Raw genomic sequence first — 15231 nt, 5'->3', positions numbered from 1 at the left:
AATTTTTTTATTTTCTATTAGGTAATATTTGAAGTATAAAGGGTAAACTTGGAATAAATGACGTGAAAACTCCTTTGTTTTTATTTGAAAATAAGCAAGTTCTTATATTAAAAAAAATAAAAAAAATATGAAATAATTTCTTAAAATTTAGTTATAATTTTGAAAACATAAAAAACTATTTTCTATTTTCATTTTAGAAAAATACCATAAGTAAACACAAAGATCTATTTTCTATTTTCATTTGAAAAGTTTTCTATAAGACTGACATAATTTTCTATAAGTAAATAAACCATTTAGCTCTCTACATATGGAAAGTTAATTTTCACTTTTTACTCTATATTTAACAAAGGCACTATAAATTTTTATTTATTTATTAATTGATATTTGCAATCCTTATTTTTATATTGGTAAAAAAAATTTAAAAAATAAAACTATTAATATTTATGAAAATAAATCAGTAGACAGTCTATTAGATTTAAATAAAATATTTTACTTTTTATATATAAATATTTCTTAAGATGTTTTTTATTACAAAAATTATGTTCTTTAAAATAAAATGCACCATTGGAAATATTTTAATCTAAAACTTTTTATTAACATAATGAGTGACTATTTAATGACTCGGATACTATTGCAATTTAATGAGTGACTATATAATGACTCGGATACTGTTGCAATTTTGGCATTGCTCCCGTAGATAAGCAATTCTATCTTCATAATGGAAAGCTGGAGTTTCTCCCCGCTCATAGAATCTCTAGAACCCTAAAGGTGGTTTGGAAACATCTTTGGAAGCTCAAACTGCCTCCTAGTATCTCCAATTTTAAGTGGCCAGCTCTAGGAATGGCAACGGGTAGTGTATATCTAAATTCTATCTCAATTAAAATATACTTCCTCAAATCCGTTTTAAAATCCGTTTAAAAAATTATTTTTTTAATCCAAAATCGTCCCAGATCCGAATAGAAATATTTGCATACTATCTGAACTCGATTAAAATCCGTTTAAATTAAATAATTATTAAATGTATTATAGATATTTAAATGAGTAGCGGATAACCTACCTGTTTATATAAACATTCTGGTAATTAAATAGGTGTCCGTTTGCTGAACTCATTTAGAATAATTAAATTTTAAAATATATTAATATAAATAAAAAATATAGATATAAGATAAGCAAATCTAAATATTCAATATATTAATACAATTCAAACATAAATCTAGTAAAATTTTAAATAATAAAAATAAAAATATAATATATAATCGGATTTGAATAATGGATACCTGCATATTTAAATCCCAACCCAATATGGATAATAAAGTTAAATTTCAAACTCTTTTATTAGCTGATTTTATTTTATTAGAATCCAGGAAGATCGAATTATCAAAAAATATTTATCCGACTATCATCGGTAGTCGGCCCTTTGGCCACAGCTACAAACGTTGTTAAGAGAAACATTTTAGATGATCTTATTATGTCCTTATGCAGATGCTGTGTGGTTAGCTTCAGAATTAGCCTATAAAGCCTTCTGCAGATGCTGTGTGGTTAAATTTCAAACTCTTAATATTTTATGTCCCAACAGCATAGCAATTAGATAATGAACAGGAAAAAAGAGAAAAAGCAACAAAAGCAGCAAAAAATATAATTTAGTATTGAATCTAATATTAAAAATATTATTTAAAATATTATTTTATAGAATTAGAATTATTATCTAATTATAGAACTAATTCATTAGTAAATAAAATATTAAAATATAATTAATAGGATATTTTTAGGATAGAAAGAAAACTATTTATTAGTTAATATAATATTAAAATATGATTAATATACTATTTCTTATAATTAAAGTCAATATTTAATTACAAATGTAACTTATGAATCAATAAATTAATTAAAAAATATAAAATCACATATAAATCTGAATTTTATGTGTAAAAAGTAAATACATATGTCAAAATAAAAAATTTATATATAAAATATTAAACATACATGTCAAAAAAAATTTAAATTTCAAAAATTAATATATTTTTACATATATACACATAAGATTTTGATAAACTTCTTCTGACTAATGGAGCCTAATTATAATTTTATTATTCTATGTTGAGTTTGTATATTCAGAGATTATTCATTTCAAAAATTTAAAAACTAATGCTATTCATTTACAAGAAAAAGTCCTGTAATAATATAATTTATTCGAATTCTTTTTATTGACGATACGTTTATAATAATAGTCAGCTATAATTATTACTGCTCCGAAATATTAGATCAACTTTCTATTTCTTTTTTAGCTATCTAATATAAAGTTGTATTTAAATTATTGGTGTGGTATAATAAAGCTCAATGATAAATTTTTTTTTTAAAAAAACCCGGTTGCCATTGATATTCATGAACAAGGAATTGAATGACTAACAATGAACTCTCAGCATCTAGCCGTCTAGGACATGCTGCCTTGAGGTTGTAATTTCAACTCATAAGACACAGAACCTAAAAGATTAAAAAGAAAAAATGGCAGAAAAGAAAATGTGATATAACTTGTTCACCTATTCCCAAGTTGCAATGTCAACCCTTAGCTCAAAGGATAGAAACCCTAATTAGTTCAATTATATATATCTATCACCTTTTATTACTGGAACATGTTTTAGATAGATTTCCGACAGAGACAATCTTCTCCTGTGTTCTTTAAGATGTCCACATAAAAAGAATCACAAGGGTTCAATATCAACTGCAAGAAGAAACTCACACAGTCATCTACTTCACAATGCAAATATGTCATTCATTTTCTTTTGTTTTTATTTTTTCTGGGGTGATGTTTCTTTCCAAGATTATTTGAGATCGTCATAGTAAAACCTCATTATGGGGACATCGGCTAATAATCTTCTAGTTCAGAACTCATTTTCATGGTTTTCACATCTGATCTTACTAACACTTTTGTTAGCTAGCTCAATAATATGAATAATAAATAGCAATAGATCTTTAAGGGTTTTGATAATTAGTCAATTGACATAAATATATCTATATTCAATGTAACAAGTCCCTTTTTGATAAACCCTATCCATCATTTGATAAGCAAGTTTTTCTTCTTCTTTTTTTTTTTTTTTTTTTCTTTTTTTAATTTGTAAAAGTAGTACATTATACTACTCTACCACTTGACAAACCTAATTTAGTTGTCTAGTTGGTGTTTCTATTACTTAAACATCATCCAATATTTAGTAAACTTTACAAGTAGTAAAATTATATATATATATATTGCACTCCTAATTCTATTAGATTCTATTATAATTCCATATAAAATCAATTTAATTTAACAAATGAATCCTATAAGTAATTAATAAATTATAATATCACACTATACACGAATGTATAAGAGAATCCAAATATCTTAATACGAGTTTTTGCAAAAGTTGAAAAGAAAAGGTCTGGATAAAAATATAAATTTCTACAAAAATTAAAGACAAGATATTAAAAAAAATATTTTTAATTTTATTCCATTAATATATTAATCCATATGTTCATAATGTATAATCTCTTATTATAATACTTCATTAATAGGATTAACATAAGTAAATTATTTTTAGTTGTTAATTTTTAATATACGATATTAATTATTATATTAAAATATAAATTTATGAAGTTGAATCATATTGTTATATCTCATTATACATTTAATTTATACTTAATGTAAATTTTATTTTCAAGGTTCCTATCAATCTTTAAGCTTTAATAGCACAATTAAAAAATCCTAAGAAAATAAATAAAAATTTATTTATAAGATTTTAATAAAAAATAAATGAAAAATATAAAATCTAATTTTTGCAATGGGACATTAAAATATAGAAAGAAAAATTAAAAACCTTATAAAACTTTTATATTATTTGAGGTGAAGTTGACTACTAAGATTGTAAAGTATAAACTATATATAGACTTTTAATTATGGAGCAAAAAAAGAAATATATATATATGAAAATAGTAAAATATTATGCTATATATTAATTTATTTTATATTTTATAATGGGACTAGCAAAACTACTATAAATATATTTATTTGCATTATGTATTTACTTTGCTTTGTTTTCCATTAAGTTAAGTTAAAAGTCATACTACTGCTTATGCATCACATAATTGTGTTTTTATCAAATAACTCTGATAGTCCAATTAGGAGTGATATGGACAAATTGTTTGTAATATTTTTCTTGATCACTGACAAACCAAATTTGAGACTGCATAAAATAGTCACAATTCCTCTTACATTATGTAATTAACATATTATTGAGATTATTAAGTAATTATGATGTTTGAATCAAACCATTGTAACGACACTTTACTAATAAGATATGGATTTAGATAGGCAAAATATTGAATTTTTAACTACTCACCCTAATTACCTATATCACATTCACCTGTAAGTTCAGAACTTCATTATCTATTGCTTCTACTAAGTGACTTTTTCGAAAAAACAGAAAAAATTGCTTTATGATTTCATTTTTGACAATTAAAATATGTATTTTTTTATATAAAATAGATATGTAATTACTAATTATAATGAAAATAAATATTTAATTATTAAAAATTAGGATTTGTTATATTTTCATTTTGATTAATTTTATTATTGTTATTATGCTCATGTTTAATAATACAGATATTTTTAATTTTATTATTTATCATACCGATTTCATTAGATTAATAATTTTTTTTACGGAAATCCGATATTCAATGACAAAATTAAGAGTTACTGAATGAAAGTTTTTTTTCTAAAAAAAAGGAAGGAAAAGACAAAAGAAAAGAAAGGAGCATAAAACACGTTTGAACCACCACAACAACACCAAATAAAAATGACAGCCCAATGACACACCTCCAGAAAATAGAAAATCCAGATCCAACGTAACAAGTCAACTACATTTTACTCTCCTTTTCCTTCACTAACACACATACACTCAACACAGTCTTAAAAAGAATTAATACAAATATGTTTCTTTTATTCTTACCAAAATACCCTTCCATTTTTCCTTTTTATCAAATCCATTTCTCTCCTCGCTTTTGACTCTCCACAAACACACTCTCTCTCTCTCTCTCTCTCGCTCCCTCTCCTTTTCACTTTCTCTCTCTACAAATGGACACAAACAGCAATAACTCCGGCGATCCGTCGAGGCTTGATTCCGACTCCGGTAGTGCTGCTTCGGTTGGCGGCGCTAGGTACAAGCTTATGTCTCCCGCGAAGCTCCCGATCTCTAGGTCACCGTGTATCACGATCCCTCCTGGTCTTAGTCCGACGTCGTTTCTCGAGTCTCCTGTTCTTCTCTCTAATGTCAAGGTCCGTTTTGTCCTTTTTAGATGCTTAAAGATCTGTTTGGAAGCTTATACAAGTACCTGACTGAGTTTAGGAAACTGTTTTAGTTTTAGTTATTGCTGTGAGTAATACTTATCTGTGTAACCAAACAAATGTGAACGATTTGATTTTATAATTTTGCTTTTGATAATGGTATAAAGAGAGAACGGTATTGTTTATAGCTTCGTGTCGTTAAGTGATAGCAGCAGTAGTTTTCAAGTGGACTCTTGAATTTAAATTCATGATGTGATTTTTGACTTAAAGTTTTTTTAGCTAACTAGATGCTTTTTGTTTCCCCATAAATAACTCTGATATTCTGAATTCTAATATTCCAGTTGCTATATTGGTTATAATTGCTTAGTATAAAAGATATATATATGTGTGTTTTGTTTTTTTGGGTGCTTATGTTGGGGCCTAAAGTTTGGATTCTGATGCTTGATGTTATACAATAAAACTAAGTACTGCCCTTGTTGTGTCCATAATATTGATTGTTCCATTGGAATTTTGTTTGGAGAATATGTCTTTTCATTATGAGTATAAGCTTTGGCTTTTTTCTTTTTTTTTTTTTTTTTTTTTAAATGCCAGTGTTGTTTTTCCACCTAATGAATCTTTCCCTTTTTTTGAGTTGCCTTGTCTATGTTTTTTAATGGTGTACTTGGCTGCAGAAGATACTTATACTTTACCCTTGCAATTGCATGCTTAGAATATGGAATAAATGCATTGATTAAGAGATTGATATTTTATTTAATGTGCCATATATATAAAGAGGAAAAATAAGCTGGAAAATGATGTGGGTCAAGAGGGTAGAGAATAATTTCAATTTTGTATTATGAAATAAACTTTGTGGTCTATGATTTAATAGAGTTTATGATTCCTGATTTGAGCTGAATATGGTCAAATGTAAGAATTGGGTTTGAAGGCTTTCCACAATCTGAAACCTTCGTTATTTCTTTTTTTGTGTTCTTTACCCCTTCCTACTTTAAGGGTATTGAACTACCTAAAAATATACAGAAAAGAAGTAAGGCTACAGAGTTGGCTTGCTCTACTCACCTTTATCCAATTTGTTATGTTACTTTATTCCTTTGGTATCGATTATTGAGAATCAACTTGATGACATCACATGATTAGATCTGCTGAGCATTTGTTTATTTTTGATGCTGATAAGAAAGGACATTTAAATGCCCTACAGATGCTGTCCTAGGGAGAGATATGTGGTTAATGGTGTTAAATAATATTAAACTTTTTTGTTGATTTATCAGTGATGGGCTTAGGATATGCAGGGGTTAAGCAAATCACCTGTATTTTTTCTGTTCCATGTTACTTTCTTTTGCTGATTTTTCTATTACTTAGTAGATGGTATTGAAATGGTTTTATGTGTGAGTCCCTTCTGAACAATTCAAAAAGATTCCAACTCAAGAGGATTTATTCTATGGTTTTGCAGGCGGAGCCTTCCCCGACTACTGGTTCCTTTGCTAAGCCTCCAACAGGACATGGCTCTCTTGGCTCCAATCCGTATTCAGCAACTGCAGTTCCCTCCAACGCATTCGGAGAAAGAACATCCAGCTGCTTTGAGTTCAGACCCCATCCTAGATCAAACTTGGTAATTTCCTAATAAGAAATCAAATGGTGTACGTGCATGGTGGCTAAAGAAAACAGTCTTATGTAGTTTTTGCTGCCTTCTTCCTTGACTTAAACAGCTTAGTAGGTTAAAAAAATGAGGTTACCAAATTATATATTTTATGCATTGAAGCTCCATTCATTTTCATAAAGGAACAGCATAAATCATTCCTTGATTGGCATCCTCTGTCCATCTTTCCTTGTCCAATGCAAGAACTGATAGTGGCTATTTAAGTGTATTATTGATGGAGTGCTTAGCGCAAGCTCAAGCTATCCGATGCCAATACCAAACTGTATATGAACTAGAACGAGATCATACGTGAAAAGGAACATTACTAGCCATGCTATGAGATTTATCTATGTGTTCTCTGGCAATAGTTGCAGAAGGATGTAGTAAGGATGATATATGACACGGCACTTTTCTTGACCTAACTGTCTATTTCCTGAGTTCTTTGTATATCAGCAAGTATGCCTTGCTTATTGGGAAGTATTGTTTCCTAACTTATTTTGTTGGTTTCAAGGTTCCTGCAGATGTGCACCACCGCATAACTGAACAATCTGTTCAGGTCCAAGGCCATTGCCAGAATCAATCACTTGCATCTTCACCTAGGGTCAAAAGTGAGATGGCAGTCTCCTCAAATGAGTTTAGTCTATCGGCACCACTTCCATCATCCGGAACTAGTGCACCTGGTGAAGTTGAATCAGATGAATTAAACCAAATAGGGGTCTCCAACAATGGGCTTCAGGCATCACAAACTGATCATAAAGGAGGAAGTGGCATTTCAATGCCATCTGATGATGGATATAACTGGAGAAAGTACGGACAGAAACATGTTAAAGGAAGTGAATTTCCACGCAGCTATTACAAATGTACACATCCTAATTGTGAAGTGAAAAAGTTATTTGAGCGCTCTCATGATGGACAGATAACAGAGATTATCTATAAGGGTACACATGATCATCCTAAACCTCAACCTAGCCGCCGATATTCTTCTGGTGCTGTGTTGTCCATGCAAGAAGATAGATCTGATAAAATTTTGTCTTTACCTGGCCGAGATGGTAAGGCAAAACTTCACAAAAAATTCTAGTTGTCTTTCTTTTCTATTTTGTTTTTCTTATTTATGTTACTGGTGCTCTTCCTTTATTTTGGTCTATTACTTGCATAGCAGACAAGACATCTATTGCTTATGGTCAAGTATCTCATACGATTGATCCGAATGGAACACCTGAACTGTCTCCTGTTACAGCAAATGATGATAGCATAGAAGGTGCTGAGGACGATGATGATCCCTTCTCAAAAAGGAGGTATTGGTTTCAGCCTTATCTACTTACTGAGTTTGTCAATGCATGTTCTAACTAACAAATGGTGTGTAATACATTAATAGGAAAATGGATACTGGGGGTTTTGAAGTTACTCCAGTAGTTAAGCCTATTCGGGAACCACGGGTTGTTGTTCAAACACTGAGTGAGGTTGATATACTGGATGATGGGTACCGGTGGCGCAAATATGGACAGAAAGTAGTGAGAGGCAATCCAAATCCAAGGTATTTTTGTTGTTTTCAGTATTAGTCATAAGAGTTTAATAGTTATAAAGTATCTTGCCATTCCTCTCTCTTTTGCAAAGTTTCTTGTTTAGTAATTTTGCACACTTTTGGGAAGTTATCGTTTTCTTCTCATGGTCTGGACAATGGATTAAGCGATGGACTGACCTTATTTATTGCTCATGCATGGCATTCAGCTTGGGAATCTGGTGCTATGAAATAACTGTGATCTAGTACATACTTCATGGGTTTATATTTGATATTGATGTTAGTTTAATGTCAAGTAGTATAGAGAAATGATGTGCATTGAAGTATAAGCAGATGACCAGCAACACCATATACTCCAATTAACTAATTTGTTTGTCTATTTTTTCCTTTGAATGATCTTGTGCAACTTTGAGCTGATCTCATTTGCTTGTTCCCCTTGTTGTGCATTCTACATATTATTATGGATATTTTTCTATTTATTCAGGCAAGGTTTTTGAGGTTCTATGGACCAAGTCAATTAGGAAAATTGAATACCTGAGGAGCATTAAAATGTTCTCATTACAACTGACTTTGATGTCTTGTGTTGTGAACTTCTGCTGGTGCAAGTTGCAACCTTTAGTTGAATGCAAAAGTACATTAAGAGTGTGAAGACTTCTGAGGAGTCATCTTTGCTGATAGAGTGAAAGGAATATGTAGGATGATTAGGAAAATAAATTGCTACGAGGCAAAACCTGTTAGTCATATGCTTCATGGTGATGTTTACATCTGAATAAGCTGGAAGTTTTAATACCACATGATTTAATGGTCAGTTTTTAATAAACAACAAATGTAGCTGCTCCCATCTATGTGAAATTTCTAGCATAGCCATTTAGCTCTGAAGTTGCATTATTGTTTTCTCTGCAAGTATCTCCTAAAGTTCCTGATAAGAATGTCATTTTCAAGATTTTCACTTAAGGGCCTTCCTCCTTGCTAAAGAATGCCTTAGTTTCTGGAATACCATCTGCGAAAATCAAATAGCATCAGGCTTTAAGATTGTCAAACAATAAACTAATTGGCGTTCCACCTTGATGATGAAAGGGGAGATGAAAAAAGAGGGAACAGATAAATGGAGCGAAGTGGTATTATAAGTTCTAATATTTACATTTTAAAATGTTTTATTAAAACGGAAAAAAATACTTTAAGAAACCTACTAAAACATTGCTTTCTTGAATTAACAGTTTTAACATAACAGTTGCTTGAACTAGAAAATGAGTATTTTGCCCGCTTAGGCATTCTCTTAATTTCTTGATTATTGATGATTTTTGTCTATTTGCACTTGGGAAATAATTGGCTATGATTTGCATTAACAAAAATATGTCTTAACTTGAAACTTAGTACTTCAAATTACATGGCATTTTTTGTTAATAAGTGGAAGTTTAACTTATGGTATTGTAATAGCAATGTAATGGGGGATTTGAATTTTGAAGCATTTTTATATGTGATATACCATAATGTGATTTTTTTTTTCTTTTCTAGAAATAGGTACATCAAAATAAATGAATTTTTCTTTTCTTGAATTTGTCCAAGTATTATGCTATAACAAATTTGATGGAATGAAATATTGATTGTTTAAGATGAGCCCAGAAATACATTAGTCAAATGTAATAGGGGAATTGAAAATTGAAAGTGATCTAAAAATACCACTTCGTAAGAAATCCTTCTCTATTATGGTCCTTGATGACTAGACAGCCTAGTATTGGGATTCTAAACCACTATCATTTGCCAATGACTTGATTGCTCTCCAGCTTTATTTGCCATTCACTTCAGTGTTACAGAATAATAAACGTTCCAGTTTTATTTATTAGTAGGTCTCTTAGAGGGTTAACACACATTTGTACAACAAGAAACTAAGATTGAAGTGCACATATATTGGTGCTGTTTTTGCTGTTTCTTTTTAGCTTCTTAACATTTGTGTTTATATTCTCTTTTCTGCTGCTGTGGGCCCATAAGTAATTGTATGGGACCTAATTCAATATTAGAATTTAGACATCATGTTGATTGATATTACCTGATAATTCATCTCATCTTTCGAAGAGGCCTAAGAATTACTTTCACTATAATCCAAAAGATCAGTAACTATCACAAAAGAAAAATATAACAGTATTCAAGTCTGCAAGTGAAAACTATTTTTGGTATACTTCCTTCCCATGTTGTTTCTCGTAATTCTCATTCACTCATTCTGCAGGAGCTACTACAAGTGCACAAATGCTGGATGCCCCGTTAGAAAACATGTGGAGAGGGCATCACATGATCCAAAAGCCGTTATAACCACATATGAGGGGAAGCACAATCATGATGTACCGATGGCAAGGACTAGTAGTCACGACACAACAGGACCTACAGCTGTAAATGGAGCGTCGAGGATTAGATCAGAAGAAAGTGAGACTATTAGTCTTGATCTTGGGGTTGGGATTAGTTCGACTACAGATAATAGATCCAACGACCAGCAACAAGCACTGCATTCGGAGCTTAGCCAAAGCCAAAACCAAGCAAGTGGTTCCAGTTTCAGGATAGTTCCAAGAGCCACGATTGCACCTTACTATGGTGTCTTAAATGGTGGCATGAATCAGTATGGATCCAGACAAAATCCCAATGAAGGTCGTAGTGTTGAAATTCCGCCTTTGAGCCATTCTTCTTATCCGTATCCACAGAATGTGGGAAGATTATTAACGGGTCCATAAATTTCTTTCATCAAAAAAAGGTCAACAGAAATAAAAAAAGAAATTCCTGTGGAGAATTTTCAATTTCTTCTTTTCCTTCTTCCACGCATCTGGTAAATGACAAAAGGCTAGAATCTGAAATCCGGAATATGAATTGCTCTTACTGTCTTCAACCTGATGTTGGTATTAACTTGTTGCGAACTGGAAAAGCTCCCCTCGCAAATTGTTGTATTTATCGAACTTTTTATGATCACAAGCTTTGTACAAATATGAAAGTAACACAGGTATTGTTTTTCTAAAAGAAACAGTATTGTAAAATTTAGTGCTTGAAAATGGATTCATTTTGAGTTTCCCTCCCTGAGACGAACTTTAAAGATTTCAATCCTGTTTCTTTCTTTCTTTCTGTTTGCTATTATACAATGAGAGGTACGTTTATACTTTTAGCCAGCCAGACTCAAATAATGGAGATTCCAAAGGTGGTTTATGCCGTCTTAATATCACATAACAATGTATTTGGCAGCTGAATGGGAAGACAATTCTAATTGTATACTGTAGATTGAGAAATACATTAGAATCTGGCAGGAAAGCAGAGGAGGATAAAGAACCGTAATGATTGGCCTGGTTGGAATCCATCCAAAAGCTACTTTGTCTTTTGGTGTCCAAAGAGGCAACTTGACGAGCAGATCCATGGGAAGGATCCGAAAGGCTCTTTCTAGAGGAGTAAAATAATCTCCACACGTGGCATCATAAATCTGTCTCATCCCTATTTCCTATTTCCGAGGTCAACCCAAAACCTTTTCTTTTTTAACAGAAAAAAATACCAAATGTAATTTTCGTTTTTCTTTCACATAAAGCCTCGGGCAAACAATTAAACTGGAAGTCTGGAACCATGCGAGGAAGAAGAACCCCTATAATATCCTGCAACATAAGCTCCTATAATGCAATAAAATATATTGGCTTGTAATTTTAAGTATTTACTGCACATGTTATCATTATTTTATTTAATTTGCTTGTTTCTTCTCGTTGGTTATTATTATTACACACTATCGGTTACTTTTGGGTGGGGTTGCTGTTATAAATGCTCTGTAGATAGCATACAAAAGACCTTAAATTCACCACTTTTGTCTTTGCTGTAGCAGGAACTTCAAAATTATGCAGCCACGTTATTATCCAATTCTCCACCGGAACCAATTCTGCATAGATAAAGCTCTCTACTTTCATCCATTGCATAGAGCTTCTTCAAGAAAGATAGGGCAGAGAGAGAGAGAGAGAGGAAAGATGCAAGCTCTATGGATGTCTTTGAAGGAGAATGTTAACTGCGGAAGTAAGCTAAATAATGTGGTTCTCATGCCAGATAAATGCAGTGGGAAGAGGAAGTGGAGCAACAGACCTGAAAAAGAAAACTTGGACAGGGAGCTCATTCTTGAAATCAGAAAATCATTTGGGGATGTGATTATCAAGGGATATCTCTCGAGAAGAAAGTACTCTGGTAAGTGACCTTTCCTTATCCTTTTACTTGTTATATGCTGTTAGTGAAGTTCTTGCACGAGTGCATGAAACATAAGATTATGCCTGACAGTAAGCATTACTGAATGTTGTAGCGATACCAGAAGCTCATAAGACATTTATCTCAGTAATTTAAGGGTATATTTAAAGTAGCTTATCGTGACACTAAAATGTCGTTACAGTCATGAACTCCTGTATAAAATGGCAATGCTTTCTACTTGACGAAAATTCTAATACTGCAAAGCTTTTGCAGCTGCTTTGCTTCGCTTATTCACAAAAGGGTCCTCCAAATTGCTCAAAGTAATGTCTTTCAGACAGAGCGACATGTTTGAGGCAGTTAATAAAGATACTAATCCTCTGTTAGAAATTTTTTTGCAATTTAGCAAAAAGCGAAGGATATAACTTGGGTAAAAGATCAGCTAGAGAAGAACGAAAGCGAAGTATTTGTATGTTAGGCCAGCATAATGGTCCCCTTGAAGTACGACAGTGTGTCAACTAATTTTGACGAAGAAGACAAAATTTGATCAAAGACAAGAGCTAAATGAATAATTTTGTTTTTTTTTTTGTTTTTTCTTGATTTGTTGGAGGAGCCTTTTAAGATTTGACAATATTAAGAATCTTATGCATCTAATAAACACCTTCAAATTGTCAATTATCTTGCATTTTTTGTTGAGATATGTTTTGGTCTTTCTCCTCCTCCTTTCTTGGTTATCTACGAGACACGCTACCCAAAATTTTATTACAATGATTTATGAGTTCTCAAACAAACACATAAAATCACATTTCTTAATCTCTATACATCTTGATTACAAATGTCATCTCATCTCTTGCTTATTTCAACGTAAAGAAATCTCTCCCTATCTCAAAATCCTTTTTACAATTTTTCTTTTCAAATTTTGTTATTTGCATATGAAGTGAGTGAAAAATAAGATTGAAAATATTTTAGATTTTTAATTTAAATTTTATTTTGTATATTGTTATTTGCATATCAAGTGAGTAAAAAACGAGATTGAAAATATTTTAGACTTCTAATTTACATTTTATAAATTTTATTTACATACGTTTCTATTATGAATAATTATCATTTTCTATATAGACATATATAAAATAGGGTAAAATCTTAAAAAATATTTTATGATTTGATGCTTTTTTATTTGAGGGATAGAGATATTTTATATATCGAAAGAGTATCGCATACTTTATTTTTTTAGCATTTTTTAGATACAAATTTATATTTTTATTATTTTTTATATAATTTGGCATTTAGTTAACATGAGTAATTACTAAATTATGATTTTATAAGCAATGTTGCATTTAATAATATATAATAGAAATCATAAATATATTATAATTTTATTTAAAATATTATATTTTAAATTTGATTAAAATTAAAAATTATATTTTAATAATTTATTATAATTATAAAATATCGAATCAGATGTTAAATTATTTAAAAATATTTATATTATTAAAGAATTATATTTTTATCAATATTTATAATTTAAAAAAATATATTAAAAGTATTTAAAAAATATTTAATATATATTACTTTGATATAAAAAAATTACATTTGTTTCACGTCAAACCACGTGGTAGTTACTCTCTAAAATATACCGTGTATCTATGTCTCACTCTTTTAAAAAATGTCCATGGCCGTGTTCTATAGTTGGTTATGTTTGGCTACGAGAATGTCTCCACTTAATTGTATAGCCTTTGTTTGGGAAGAAGGAAAATGGATAGGAGAGATTTCTTTCTCACGATACGTTTTTTCTTTTTTTTTCTTTTTTTTTTTTTTCATTTTGAACAGAATTAAAGATTGGAGACCCGGCAAGAAATATCACTGAGATGATCTTCCAGAAAGCATCAACAAACCCATTGAAGCCATCAAGAAATATCAAAAGGGTTATGAGGGTAAAGAACTCTATTGAAATTCTCGAAAGGTTTGAGAAATACAGAGAAAAAGTAAAGGAAAGTGCCTGTAAGCAACAAAAAACACATCCAAGAAGCACTGTAGATGGAAATGAGCTTCTGCGATTCTACGGCACGACAATGTCTTGCTGCGGTGAAAGGTCCATGCGAGTTTCCGAGCTGTGTAGGGATCCCACTTGCAGGGTCTGCAGAATGGTTCAGTCTAATTTTGACACAGAATTCACCAAGAAGAATGGCATCCGATTGAGTACAAACAGTGAGGAATTGACTGATCACATGATTGTCTTCTCAAAGGGGAAAACTGAAAGGGCTGTGCTAGTCTGCAGGATAATTGCTGGCGCAGTAGCTAATAGGGTTGATGGAGGAAAAGCAGAGTGTGACTGTATTGAGAGTGAAGCCCAATATTCCAACCCAAAATCTTTGATTGTAAGAAATCCCAGTGCTATACTTCCCTGCTTTGTCATAGTTTTCACCTAAGATTCTGATATGTATTTGTAAATGTGCTCCTTTTGCAGTTAAATCAAACTTAGGGCAACTTAACTAGTAAGAGTTTATGTTTATCACTAGAGAATGAAATTAACAATAGAGTTTCTTTTTTCTTTTCTCTTTTTGTCTTTTTCCTTAATCTTTT

The 15231-nt window shown here is 30.9% G+C and overlaps 2 protein-coding genes across 4 annotated transcripts; both read left to right on the top strand.

Moving 5' to 3' along the window:
- The first annotated feature begins 5018 nt into the window (after window positions 1-5018).
- LOC8277579 (probable WRKY transcription factor 20) lies at window positions 5019-11547 on the top strand. 3 transcript variants are annotated; one of them, XM_015725308.3, is made up of 6 exons: window positions 5019-5305; window positions 6762-6920; window positions 7459-7996; window positions 8185-8242; window positions 8323-8481; window positions 10691-11547. In XM_015725308.3, exons 1-6 carry the CDS (start codon window positions 5105-5107, stop codon window positions 11184-11186), a joined length of 1611 nt encoding a protein of 536 aa, XP_015580794.1. In that variant the 5' UTR covers window positions 5019-5104; the 3' UTR covers window positions 11187-11547. The 3 variants fall into 3 exon arrangements, with proteins under 3 accessions (XP_015580794.1, XP_015580793.1, XP_002529048.1); XM_015725307.3 differs by having other exon boundaries at window positions 8104-8242; XM_002529002.4 differs by having other exon boundaries at window positions 5020-5305; window positions 8107-8242.
- A 147-nt stretch (window positions 11548-11694) lies between these two features.
- Window positions 11695-15206, top strand: LOC8277581. Its single transcript, XM_015725294.3, has 2 exons — window positions 11695-12654; window positions 14479-15206. Exons 1-2 carry the CDS (start codon window positions 12318-12320, stop codon window positions 15075-15077), a joined length of 936 nt encoding a protein of 311 aa, XP_015580780.2. The 5' UTR covers window positions 11695-12317; the 3' UTR covers window positions 15078-15206.
- The last annotated feature ends 25 nt before the right edge of the window (window positions 15207-15231 follow it).

The sequence above is a fragment of the Ricinus communis genome, chromosome 9 (genome assembly GCF_019578655.1).
Source record: "Ricinus communis isolate WT05 ecotype wild-type chromosome 9, ASM1957865v1, whole genome shotgun sequence".
Lineage (NCBI taxonomy): Eukaryota > Viridiplantae > Streptophyta > Magnoliopsida > Malpighiales > Euphorbiaceae > Ricinus > Ricinus communis.
Note: the sequence above shows the minus strand (reverse complement) of the source record. Positions and strands in the feature narration are given on the sequence as shown.

Coding starts and splice junctions, on each gene's coding strand:
- LOC8277581 (XM_015725294.3), top strand. CDS start 12,318: ATGCAGCCACGTTATTATCCAATTCTCCACCGGAACCAATTCTGCATA. Junction 12,655..14,478: donor CTCGAGAAGAAAGTACTCTG/GTAAGTGACCTT, acceptor CATTTTGAACAG/AATTAAAGATTGGAGACCCG.
- LOC8277579 (XM_015725307.3), top strand. CDS start 5,105: ATGGACACAAACAGCAATAACTCCGGCGATCCGTCGAGGCTTGATTCC. Junction 8,243..8,322: donor GATCCCTTCTCAAAAAGGAG/GTATTGGTTTCA, acceptor ATACATTAATAG/GAAAATGGATACTGGGGGTT. Junction 8,482..10,690: donor AGAGGCAATCCAAATCCAAG/GTATTTTTGTTG, acceptor CTCATTCTGCAG/GAGCTACTACAAGTGCACAA.